This window comes from Gracilinanus agilis, chromosome 3, assembly GCF_016433145.1.
Source record: "Gracilinanus agilis isolate LMUSP501 chromosome 3, AgileGrace, whole genome shotgun sequence".
Taxonomy (NCBI): Eukaryota; Metazoa; Chordata; class Mammalia; order Didelphimorphia; family Didelphidae; genus Gracilinanus; species Gracilinanus agilis.
The window spans coordinates 12,890,333-12,903,304 of NC_058132.1; the positions used below are offsets into that span (position 1 = coordinate 12,890,333).

Consider the following 12,972-nt stretch of genomic DNA (forward strand, 5'->3'; position numbering starts at 1 on the left):
TTCTTCGTATCTGTGTCCCTGGAACCTGGCACAATGACTGGCTGGCCTTGAGTAAAAGCTTATGGAATGCTTTGTTGGTTGGTTGATCTGATAGGCACTGACCACACAAAAATTACATATAAGCAAAATACTCTCTTGCCCTTAAATGTATATTCTACAGGCTTCGATAGCATCCTTATCAAATTTGCTGATGCAATATTAGAAATAATAGCTAAGACGTGGGATAACATCATGATTCAAAAAGATCTTAATAGGTCACTGGGCTTGATCTAAGAAAATTAGCTTTAATAAGGGTGCATAAAATTGTTTTATGCTTATGTCAGAAAACCAACTTCACAATTCAAAGGGAAGTACATTTAGATAGTGAGAAATATGTGGCTTTAGGCTAACTGCAAGTTCAATTAGTCACCCATTTAATAAGATAGCCAAAAAAAATCTAATGCTGTCCTGTATTGCACTGACAAAATAAGTTCTAAGAGTAAGGATGGGATGATGCTTAATTGTATATTGGCAAGGCCACATCTTTAGTATGGTGTTCAGTTCTGGGCTATGTTACATAATATATTCAGATATATATTCATGTAGATAATGATAGCCAGCAGTTATGTAGCATTTTATAGTTTGCAAAGTGCTTTACATGTTATTTGATGTACAGAAATGTTTTTAGTTTTTTTGCAACAGATTATTGATTTCATTGATGTAGGAAATTCCCAGTGAGAAAACTCCCTTTACCAATATAGATCAGCAGTTTCTCTTTAAATAAAACAGATACCTAATTGATGCCATTTATTTTATATCACATTCATTTCAAAATATCTATCTATACACACATTCATATCCTTCTTACCCTCAAGCTGATGAGGAGTGAGCTGCCTTGGGAGGCAGTATCTTACCGCTCACTGAACATTTTTAGGCAAAGGCTGGGTGATCCCTTGTTGAATATATAATAAGACTGCTTTCATATACAGGTTGGACTAAATAGCTTCTGAAGTCCTTTCCTGTTCTGAAATTCCTAAAGTAATGAATGCCACTTCTATATAATATGACAGACTTATAAAGACTTGTTTATATTCTTTGAATGTATAGGTTATGAATTATAGAGGTAGCATGGAATAACATGGGAAACAACAACCTGTATTTAACTAAGATATCAGTTCTACTCTGAAGTCTGCTACTCACTTTCAATATGATCAGCTGACTTCCTATCCATCAACTCTGCCATCTATAAAATTTTAAAGGGTCTAGGTTTCAAATTTCACATCTAATAATTCCCTGATTTAATATTTGGCAACTTTTCCTTTCTAAGTGAAAGATTTTATATGCTGAGTGTACACTGACTGAATGAGGTTCTCTCTAAACAAAGAATGTCTTGTACCTAAATTTTTTTCATATTTTCTGAATTAAAAAGATTCTTTTCCAATATGAATTCTCTGGTGTACAGCAAGGTTTCCTTTTTGTCTAAATGCTTTCCCACACTCACAACATTTATAAGACTTCTCTCCAGTATGGATCCTGTGATGTATAGTAAGATATCTCTTTTCTTTGAAGGCTTTACCACATTCATTACATTTATAGGATTTCTCTCCAGTATGAACTCTCTGATGATCATTAAGGGTTCCCCTCTGTCTAAAGGCTTTTCCACATTCATTACATATATACGGTTTCTCTCCAGTATGAATTCTATGATGCATAGTAAGGCCTGAGTTGGAGCTAAATGATTTGCCACATTCATTACATTTATAGGACTTCTCTCCAGTGTGAACTTTCATGTGTATTGTAAGGTAACCCTTGTCTGTGAAGGCTTTCCCACATATATTACATATAAATGGTTTTTCTCCTGTATGAATTCTGTGATGTACAGCAAGGTATCCCTTATCTCTGAAAGCTTTCCCACATACATTACATTTGTAGGATTTCTCTCCAGTATGAATTTTCTGATGTATAGTAAGGTATCCCTTATCTGTGAAAGCTTTTTCACACACATTACATTTAAATGGTTTTTCTCCAGTATGAATTCTCTGATGTACAACCAGATATCCCTTATCCCTGAAGGCTTTCCCACATATATTACATTTAAATGGTTTTTCTCCAGTATGAATTTTCTGATGTACAGCAAGGTTCCCTTTCTGCCTGAAGGCTTTCCCACATTCATTACATTTATAGGATTTCTCTCCAGTATGAATTTTCTGATGTATAGTAAGATGGCCTCTCTCTCTGAAGGCTTTGCCACATTCATTACATAAATAAGATTTCTCTCCAGTATGGATTTTCTGATGTATCATAAGGTATCCCCTATCTCTGAAGGCTTTCCCACATTCATTACATTTATAGGATTTCTCTCCAGTATGCATTTTCTGATGATCAGTAAGGTGTCCTCTCTGTCTAAAGGCTTTCTCACAATTATTACATTTATATGGTTTTTCTCCAGTATGAATTCTCTGGTGTATAGTAAGGACTGAACAGGAGATGAAGGCTTTCCCACATTCAATGCATTTATAGGATTTTTCTCCAGTATGAATTTTCTGATGTAAATTAAGGCTTCCCCTCTGGCTGAAGGCTTTCCCGCATTGATTACATTTATAGGATTTCTCTCCAGTATGAATTTTAAGATGTATTGTAAGGTATCTCCTCTCTCTGAATGCTTTTCCACATTCAGTACATTTATATGGTTTTAATCCAGTATGAATTCTTTCATGTACAGTAAGGTATGAGTTATAATTGAAGGTTTTCCCACATTGGTTACACTGATAGGATTTCTCTCCAGTTGGATTTCTCTGATGTACACTAAGGCCTGAGTTACAGCTGAAGGCTTTTTCACATTCATTACATTGATGCGATTTCCCTCCAGTCTGAATTCTCTGATGTATAATAAGGTGTTCCATCTGCCTGAAGGTTTCACCACATTCATTAGTATTCACTGGAAATCTTCTCATGGATGATTCTCCCATAAAATTACTCTCCTCTAGAGTTGAGTTCTTGGTTTCAAATGTACTCTTCTGACAAAGAGGATCTGAAAGAAATATGACAGTATCAATAATTCCTTCTCATTTTTCCAAAAGGAAATTACTGTTATCAAAATGACAATTATATTAATTAGAATGATATTCAATCTATAAAGAGTAGAACCATAAGTAGTAACATGGAGCTAAAGAATTAAAGTGATTAAGATAATTAGGTGGCCAATATCAAAGGAATTCTCATCTAAAGGCATTTATAAATATCATAATAGAATAACTATTAGTAAGTTTCGAGAAAACATCTAAATTTTAAGAAAGTTAAAGCAGGTTGATTCTGATAATGATGAGTTTCTAATCGTAATATAATTCTGATCTCTGCCAGAAAACAAAGACAACCAAAACAAGCCTGACAAGGCAAACTATAAACATTTGATATTTAAATTTCAGCAAGGTATTTGCTGTTAATGGCTAGAAAAATAGATGTTGAAATGACAGAAGAACCAGGAAGGTTTAGGCTCTCTGAGTAATCTTAATCAAAGAATTCTTTTAATAAACTATTGAAAACCTAAATGACATTCTCTATAATTAGACATTAGAGGGCTTTTTTTTTTTTTTTTAATTCTTACCTTCCATCTTAGAACCAAAACTAGATATTGGTTCAAAAGCAGGAGAGCAATAAGGGATAAGAGCAATTGGAGTTAAGTGACTTGCCCACAGCTAGGAAGTATCTGAGGCCAGATTTGAACCCAGAAGCTCTCATTTCCAGGCCAACCTCTCTACTGTGCCACCTAGCTGCCCTATCAGAGGTTCTTAACTTGCCTTCCATTGATCAAGGAAGTTGTGAACTGTTTGACTCCACTATTCATAGAGGGTCTGTAAAAAATTGCTCATTTCTAACTGAAATTTGACATTTTCTTCAATTAATGTAAGCAACAAATATTCTGGGAAAGGATTCATAGGTTTCCTCAGAATGTTAAAGGGTCCGTGACACAAAGTGAGTTAGGAACCTAGAAAAAACTTTTTTTCTTCAATATAAATGTATGTAAAATTTTCATTTTTGTTAATGACAATACATTGAACAACTAAATCTATATTTAAGATATGGTCAGGAGAATGGAAAATAGATGACTACATCACAGAAAATAAAAAATGAGAAAGAGGGGAACTGATAATATCTGTTTAAAATGTCATCTCTAGGACATTCAGCTGGTGGATTAGGCAGCGAAGGAGACTGAAAAGGAACAGTCATGCAGATAAGAAATGTAACAGAGGAGACCAAAAGCCACAAAATCCCAGAGGAGACAGCATTCTAGAGGAGTGTTCAACAGTAGGAAATGTAGCAGACAGGCCAAGAAGGATTAGGACTGAGAAAAGACTATCCAATCAGATAAGTTAAAGTTTGCTGATAACCTCAGAAAGGCCAGTTTCATCAGAATGAAGTGATCAGAGGCCGAAGTGGTAAGACTTAAGAAAAGAGAGGAGAATGGAGACAGTGAGTACAGACAACTTTTCCAAAGAATCTGGCTGAGAAAAGGAAGAAAGAATTCTCTTGAAAGGATGATTGAAAGGTTTTTCAAGTGTACCTGTAGAAGGGTTCTATTTGGCAAGAAGGGTCACTTTTCTGTCTGAGACTAGGGGAAAGGAAGAAAGTGGGAAATAATGTCAATTGGTTTTGAGATGAAGAGAATGGGAAAATAGGGAGTTCATAATCATACATTTTTTCAATTAAGTTAGAGGCAAGTCCCCAGCTGAGAAAAAGGGAAGGGAGAAGGTACATGGAGGTTAAAGAGGGAAAAGAAAGTTTTGAATAGTTTCTGCAGAAAATCAGATAGGGAATCAATCAGAGAGAAATAAAAGGACTTTCTTGCTCAAACAGGGTCCAGCAGAGGTGGGATAATAGAAATTTGTAGTGTGGCCAGTCACCATGGCAATGAGACCCTCCAATTTCATTGAGCAGTTCTGATATGTTGGTTAGTTTTACTGAATTGTCTTCTTTTCCTCTTTTTTTGATAATAAGATGGCTCTCTAGGAGGGAGAGAAGGGAAATGGGAAAAAACATGTAAAAATAAAATAGATTCACAAATTTTTCATTGAACTCTGCAGCCTCAAAAAATGCATAAATAAAGAGTAAAATTTAATGAATATATAATGTTCTAAATTTGGATTTAAAATATTAATTGCATAATTATAGGATACAAAGTCCTATTTTGAAAGCAGATCATGTTCAAAATTTCAGATTTTGTTCACCACAACTGGAACAACACGTGGTGGTCATGAAAAAATCCAAATCAATTTTAGGGTCTGGACTTGAGATTTTATTGGTGCAGAGTCCTCCCTTCAAGGAACTTCATCCAACAATGAAGGTCTGAGCCTCCTCTCCTCAAATACTATAGGTGTCAAAGGCAGTGCTTGATTCTAGGTCTTCCTGACTTTGAGACTAGCCCTCTATCAAGAAGACCACACTGCTTCGAAATCTCAATCTTTCAAGCTAACTGAATCTTAGCCTGATGTAATGTTTACACAGTGAGTGATCAGACCATACCACCCAGCTGAGTAACTATATCCTGTACTATTCAGATCACATTTGGAGTTGATGTGCACTTCTATCTCTCACTTTTTTAGATATATAACTGACAAACTGAAATGTGGCTATAGGAATGCTAGTAGAATACTGAATAACTCTAGGAATAGGCTAAGATACTACTGGGCAATATCTAAGTTGGTTGGGTTGCAGTGTGGCCCAGATGACAGCCTGAATCTGTTTCCTGACGACTATCCAAAATTACATCACCAGAAGATAGGACAGAGCAGTCCATTAAACAAAGAAAACAACAAAAACCTCCCTCAGTTCCACCTAGACCTGTGCTGGTGAACCTATGGCACACATGTCATAGCTAGCATGCAGAACTCTCTCTGTCAGCATGTGCACTATTGTCTGACAGAGCTCCTTATTAGCAAGCCAGAGGGATGAGTTGGGCTGCTCCCCTCCCCCTCTCCACCCACCTGAGGCCATTCCCTACCTCACCCACCCCTCTGTACAGCAGCCTAATGGGGGCACTTCTTCCCTTCCCTGCAGGTGAGGTGTATGTGTGTGTAGGGAGCACTCAGTCTGGTAAGGCAGGGCAGGTAGGGGAAGGACATGGCACGAGGTCTCTAAAAGGTTTGCTATCACAAACCTAGACCCTTTTCCCATTTCTGCAGTGACAGCAGCAGAGTGGTGGTAAAGGCAGCAGAAGGTATTGAGAATCACTCATTTATACCCTTTGATTTGACTTAAAAAAAAAAAAATATAGGGGGCAGCTGGGTAGCTCAGTGGATTGAGAGCCAGACCTAGAGACAGGAGGTCCTAGGTTCAAATCCGGCCTCAGACACTTCCCAGGTGTGTGACCCTGGGCAAGTCACTTGACCCCCATTGCCTACCCTTACCACTCTTCCACCTATAAGTCAATACACAGAAGTTAAGGATTTAAAATAAAAAAAAAAAATTTTAAAAAAAACTATAAATGCAAGATCCTTGTCTAATGACCAAAAATGAATGTACATATTGCTGGAGGAACTAAATGGGGACACATTTCAGCCTTGCCAGAGGTTCCTCCTTATGCTGGTACTTCCACACTTTCAGATGAGCCTTTAAGCAGATCCCCACCTTCCTACCTCTATATGGGAAGAGGTCAATCCCCAAGTCTGGGACACGGGGGTTCCTAGAAAGGCAATTCATGCAGATCTCACGATTCTTGTGGCAAACATAACCAGAGAAAATAAAGAAGTTACAGCTAAATGGAAGGATGGGTCACAAGTGCTACTTGGGGAGGTAATGAAAGGAATCAATGGAATAGATTTTTATCATGTCACAAGGCTTGATATGGTTCTTTTCTTTTTAATCCTTAGATTACATCTTAGAATCAGTACTAAGAATTGGTTTCAAGGCAGAAGAGTGGTAAGGGCTAGGCAATGGAGATTAAGTGACTTGCCCAGGGCCACCCAAGCTAGGAAGTATCTGAGGCCAGATCTGAACCCAGGGCAGCTTAATTCTAGGCCTAGACTCAATCCATTGAGCCATCTAGCTGTCCCTGAACTAATATGTTTAATCATATGACCAATGGCAAACAGTACTTCATGGGATATCCTGTCTTGATCTATTGCAGTAATCATAAATATATGCAAAAAGACCACCATGAAAATAATTGCAGTTTATGTACTAACACCAGTTGCTGAAGATGAAAAGGGAAATTCTACAAAGAACTTGAAAAGTTCCTCAAATTTAAATCAACCTACCTTCGATAACTTCAATGCAAAAGTGAAAAAAGATAAGGAAGAAATATATGGTAGAGCATGGAAGCTTCATGACTTTATATCATAAACACTTTCTTCAAGGAAAGTATTGGGGGATGCTAGACATGACAAGCACCACAGAACACAATGCAAAAAATGAAGCATAAGATTTGTTACAGATGTGGCAGCTATTGCTGAATTAGCTATTTGTATACAATCGTATCAACTTAAAGCTGGAATAAGAATTTAAAAAGAAAAACTAATGATGAGAAAGATGTGGCAAAGAAATCAAACACCAAATTTTTAACAATTTAACAATTATTGATTATTATTAATCAATTAACAAGTAAATGAAAATCACAAGTGTGAATGGACAACAGAAATCACAACATTGATTGTAGTAACTTTCTTCACAAATTTAACCAATGGAAATTAATTGCCACAACAGGAAACAAGGGCCCAGAAAAGCTAATGCAGTAAATATCTGTTTTACTTGCCAAATGAGAGACTGCTGGCAAAAGTAACACTGGGTTAACATAAAAATTTATTTTTAGAATATCATTGAGGGGGATGAATAACATAATTTCATAAAGTAGAGAGAAACGGCAAAAAGTGAAATCAGTTTTGAGAAAACATGGCAAGACATGCAACTAAACCCAAGGACGAAATCCTTTAAGGATGAAAACAGTAGGACAAAAAAATAGAGAAAAGATTTGTAAAAATCGGGGCATGCAGGTAGCACAGTGGATAAAGAAGCAGGCCTAGAGATGGGAGGTCCTAGGTTCAATCTGGTCTCAGGCACTTCTAAGATGTGTGTCCCTGGGCAAGTCAGTTAACCCGAATGCCTAACTCTTGCTGCTCTTCTGTCTTAAAAATGATTCTAAGACAGAAGGCAGGGGTTTAAAATAAATTATTATAATAAATTGTTTTTCCTATCAAGGGCAGTGTAACCATTAGGCCCTAAGACAAGTAAAGCAGTCAGTTTGGACTCTGTGTGTGTGTCTGTGTGCATGCGCATGTGTGCACACACATGTGCATGTGTAGAAGAATACTGCTCAAGATGACACAGATGTGAGGGTGTTGAGAGAAAGATGTAGAAGGTACCTCAAAGGAGAAGATGCCAAAGGTATGGGGTAAATCTGAAACTTTACTAATACTAGACAAAATGGTCTCATGGGTCAGTCACTTCATCTACAAGCCTCTCCCTGATTCTAGTTCATTTTTTCCTCAGTTTCTCAAAGTGATCCCATGTGTAGGCCTGACCATGTCAGTCCCCTGTTCAATAAATTATGTTCTTGATTGTCTCCAAGATCAAATATAAAATCCTGTTTGGCTTTGAAAGCCCTCCATAACCTGGCTCCTTCCTACCCATGTAGTCTTCTTCCATCACTTTATGCACACTATAGACCCAGTAACTGGCCTCCTTGCTGTTCTTCACACATAACTTGCTATCTTCCTACTCGTCTGTTTTCAAAGGCCTGGGCTTCCTTCCCTTCTGGACTCCACTTATTGGCTTCCTTCAAGTCCCAGGTAAAAACCCATCTTCTGCAAGAAGCCATGCCTAATGCCCTTTACTACTAAAACCTTCACTCTCAGACGACCTTTAATAGATGCTAGAGATCTCTGGTCTGTAGAGTAATTTCTACGTCATCTCCTCCATTAGACTGTGAGCTCCCTCAGAGTAGAATCCTTTTGCATAGTGCCTGGCACATGTTCGGAACTGTATAAATGCCTGACTTAACCACTCTCCCACTTAAATGAAATACTTATTGGTCCTCAGTACTTTAGCCAAGGACATCCCAGATGAGGCTATTTCTAGAAAACAAGTGGCATTTAGCAACACATTTACCTTTTAACGATTGGGATTGGCTGATATAGAGAATTAGGATCTCATTTGTGCTCACAGCTGACTACTTAAAAGCATTTGATAGAATTAAGCAAAATGTCACCTAAGAGGAATTTTCAAATAGAGCCTGATTTCCATTAAAATCATTCAAAACTGGCAGCTAGGTGACTCTATAGATAAGAGAGCCAGGCCTAGGGAGAGGAAATCTTGGCTTCAAATTGATCAGGAGACCCTTCCTATGTGACCTTGAGCAAATCATTTAACCTCCCCTGCCTAGCCTTTGCCCCTCTTCTGCCTTGGGACCAACACTTAGCCCTGATTCTAAGATGGAAGGTTGGGGTTAAAAAAAAATCATTCAAGCCATCTTAAAAGGCATAATGAAAGAAATGATCCTGCTCAATGACCTTTGATCAAAAAACAACTTTGAGGCATAAAAGAGAGATGTGTGCCTGCTAAACTTGTTTGCCACTGTGGTGGAGGAGATCTAGCACCGAGTCTAGGTTCAAGAGTGGGTTCCCTTGCATAGGGGAAGGTCCTCCAGATCTTGTTTATGTGTGGCACTGTGGTGAGTAGATTAAATTCCAACACTGGAGAGCAAAATTGGCCTGACCCTCCATCCTAAGTAGGTGCAGAATCCTTACTGCCCATATCACATGGATAAGTAGCTTGTACATCTTGTTCATCAGTATATATTTGGGACCCAGAGGAAAGACAAACAAATTCGATCTAGGGTTCAACAAGAGGAAGAGAACAAGCAAGACTGGCTCTTGGAAACTACAAAGCTCTATACTTTCCATGAAAGCAAAGGTCAATCTTTTTGACAGTCTGCCACTAGGGCTATATGAGTAAGAAATACAGAATATCTTAGCCTCTGAAGAATTAAAATGAGTGTGGCACAGAGCACGGGAAGGTATGTAGTAAGTGTGTCCCCAAATGCATACATTAGCTCTGCGGGTCAGATAACCTGGATTCCACTCATATCTCTGTTCTCTATAGTCATGAAACCCTGCCCCAGCCATTTACTCCCTTTTCAATTTGCATTTCTAAGATGGAGGACTCCTACTAGCTCATCTCTCACATTGAATGAAAGACGATTTCTGAAAACTGAAGATGAGTGACTAAGGGAGCCCATGTCACAGTCATCCCATTTCAAAAAAACTAGGAGTGATCCACGATGACAGTTGCAGAAGAGTTCAAACATGCTGCCCCCAAATGCTTCACTATAGCTTGCCACAATTTTCGTCTCCCTGATTTTCACTTACTCACCTGGAGAGAAGTTTCTTGGAATTTCTTTCACCAACATCAACCATCTTGCTTCCCCTATTTCTAGCTGGGAGATCACTTCTGGTTTGGAAATTGGAAACCCTGCTCATGGGAGAAGAAATGGGAAAGTACTGGGTACCAAGGGCAATATAGAATTCAATTCTAATCCCTTTATCTTCAAGGAAAATGAGAAGACTAGGAAGATCTTGGGGTAGTAACAAAGCACCTCTGAAGGACCCCTCTGTATTGGGTCACAGGAAGTATGGAACAAAACCAAGGAGTTTTTCTGGCTCAAAAAGAGTTATTTGGGGACAGCTGGGTAGCTCAGTGGATTGAGAGTCAGGCCTAGAGATGGGAGGTCCTGGGTTCAAATCTAGCCTCAGACACTTCCCAGCTGGGTGACCCTGGGCAAGTCATTTGACCCCCATTGCCTACCCTTACCCCTCTTCCACCTAGGAGCCAATACACAGTATTGACTCCAAGATGGAAAGTGTCACCTCAGAGGGTAAGCCGATGTCCCACCTCCAGGACATCCAGGAGCTCCTCACAGCCCTCTGAGAACCCAGAGCAGTTGCTGTGGTACATACCCCAGGACACCAGTCAGGTACATCCCCAGAGGCAACAGGAAATCTGTGAGCTGATGAAGTGCCAGGGAAGCAGCTTTACAAGCCCCACTGTGCGAGCTTGCACTTAATTCGGACTTATCAGAGCCTTGCGGCCCTGACACTAGTATCCCTGCCCCTCCATCAGAACCACCTCAGTATTCCCCCACTGACCTGGAGTGGGTCTGGGCTAAGTTGGGTCACTGGTCTGGTACCCTGTACATAGACCCAGATGGCAATCTCCTTCTCCCACAGGCTATGGGCCAGCTTCTCTCCACCCACCTGCATCATCTTACCCACATGGGGGCCAACAAGTTGCGAACGCCACTCCAGAAAGGGCAGGTTCGATTTCTCGGCTCCAGCAGCTTTTTAGATGAATTGGCTCAGAAATGCAAAACTTGCCAGCTAACTCGAGCCGCGAAAGAAGACACCCATCTTGGAACCAGGCTTCACAGTAGTCGCCCCTGTGAACACTGGGAGGACGATTTCACAGAGGTCAAACCAGGAAAGTACAGATATTGGTACCTGCTGGTTCTTGAGGACACCTTTTCAGGTTGGCCGGGAGCCTTCCACACCAAGACCGAGACAGCTCAAGTGGTTGCCAAGAAGCTCCTCAAGGAAATCATTCCTAGATTTGGGGTGCCTGCCTCTCTGGGATCAGATAACGGGCCTGCCTTTGTGTCCAAGGTTATTCAGGCCCTAACTAAATCACTAGGGGTCAGGTGGAAATTCCATTGTGAATACAACCCCCAAAGTTCTGGCCAGGTGGAACGCATGAATCGGACCCTAACAAAGGTAAGGGTTTTAAAAAAAGGGAAGTTATTTTACTTGTTCTAAAACTGAATATAAATATAATAAGAATATAAAACTGAAGAATAACCTCAGGAGCAGGACAATGAAGTTATGGATTTCCAAAGCACAAAGAAAACTTTTTTATCTAGGAAGTGAAACACTCTGTCTCTTAACCAAAAAGGAATTAGGAATAACTCCACATTCCAAGTATTTTTTTTTTTTTACATTTTTAAACCATTAACTTCTGTGTATTGGCTCATAGGTGGAAGAGTGGTAAGGGTGGGCAATGGGGGTCAAGTGACTTGCCCAAGGTCACCCAGCTGGGAAGTGTCTGAGGCCGGATTTGAACCTAAGACCTCCCGTCTCTAGGCCTGACTCTCAATCCACTGAGCTACCCAGCTGCCCCCAAGTATTCTTGAATATCCTGTCAAACCAGAAATAAACAATAAATTTCTTCCGCCTTGCTAGCTAAAAGTCTTAAGGCACATGCAAAAACCCACCTTGGATTTTCAGACAGATTCTTAACCATAGGGGAAAACAGTTCTTACCCAGAAAGAGAAAGTTCTGATAGTTCTCCAGCATCACATCCTTGTATAGGTCCCTCTGAGCGGGGGCCAGGTGATCCCACTCCTCCTGGGTGAAGTCCACAGTGACATCTTTGAAGGTCATTAGCTGCTGAAACATCAAACACATTTCTGCTCACCCAAGGGTGGCTCCCTGTACAGACTGTGAATGCAGCATGAAGTCTGCAGGCTTCTCACAGCACTCGGAACTTTAGCATTCCAAGAGGATCTTGAGGGCCTGTCATGTGCCTCATCACCAAGAAAAACTATTGTATGCATGGAGCCTCACCACATTTTTTCAGGCATCACCTTCCAGAATGAATTCAAGCAAATGGGGTGGTTTACTCTTCAACTTTCAAACCAGACAACAGAATAAGCACATCTTTTGGAACTCACAGAATGTCTAGTGGCGGGCTATACAACGTAGCAATCATTCTCCATTACTAAGCAGTTACTTATTTTTCTTTAAAAAGACAACTTACCTTCTGTCTTAGAATAAATACTATATATCAGTTCTAAGGTAGAAGAATGGCATAGGCTAAGCAATGAGGGTTACGTTACTTGCCCAGGGTCACACAGCCAGGAGTATAAGAGGCCAGATTTTGAACCCAAGAGCCCTCATCTTCAGGTCTGGTTCTCTATCCAGTGAGCCACCTACCTGCCCCATAGCAGTTATT

General features: G+C 39.7%; 1 protein-coding gene across 2 annotated transcripts; it reads right to left on the reverse strand.

Moving 5' to 3' along the window:
• Positions 1–1,192: 1,192 nt before the first annotated feature.
• Positions 1,193–12,728, reverse strand: LOC123239880 (zinc finger protein 665-like). Of its 2 annotated transcripts, XM_044667204.1 has the most exons (3): positions 12,281–12,728; positions 10,342–10,440; positions 1,193–3,010 (listed from the first exon to the last, which is right to left on the reverse strand). In XM_044667204.1, exons 1-3 carry the CDS (start codon positions 12,423–12,425, stop codon positions 1,401–1,403), a joined length of 1,854 nt encoding a protein of 617 aa, XP_044523139.1. In that variant the 5' UTR covers positions 12,426–12,728; the 3' UTR covers positions 1,193–1,400. The 2 variants fall into 2 exon arrangements, with proteins under 2 accessions (XP_044523139.1, XP_044523140.1); XM_044667205.1 differs by lacking the exons at positions 10,342–10,440; positions 12,281–12,728 and adding an exon at positions 4,881–4,939.
• Positions 12,729–12,972: the final 244 nt, after the last annotated feature.

Bases quoted from the DNA above. Each gene is read 5' to 3' on its own strand.
- LOC123239880 (XM_044667204.1), bottom strand. From the start codon at position 12,425: ATGTGTTTGATGTTTCAGCAGCTAATGACCTTCAAAGATGTCACTGTG. The intron at 10,441-12,280 runs GTAAGAACTGTT...TCCCATGAGCAG, and splicing joins TCAGAACTTTCTCTTTCTGG to GGTTTCCAATTTCCAAACCA. The intron at 3,011-10,341 runs GTGAGTAAGTGA...TATTTCTTTCAG, and splicing joins TCCAAGAAACTTCTCTCCAG to ATCCTCTTTGTCAGAAGAGT.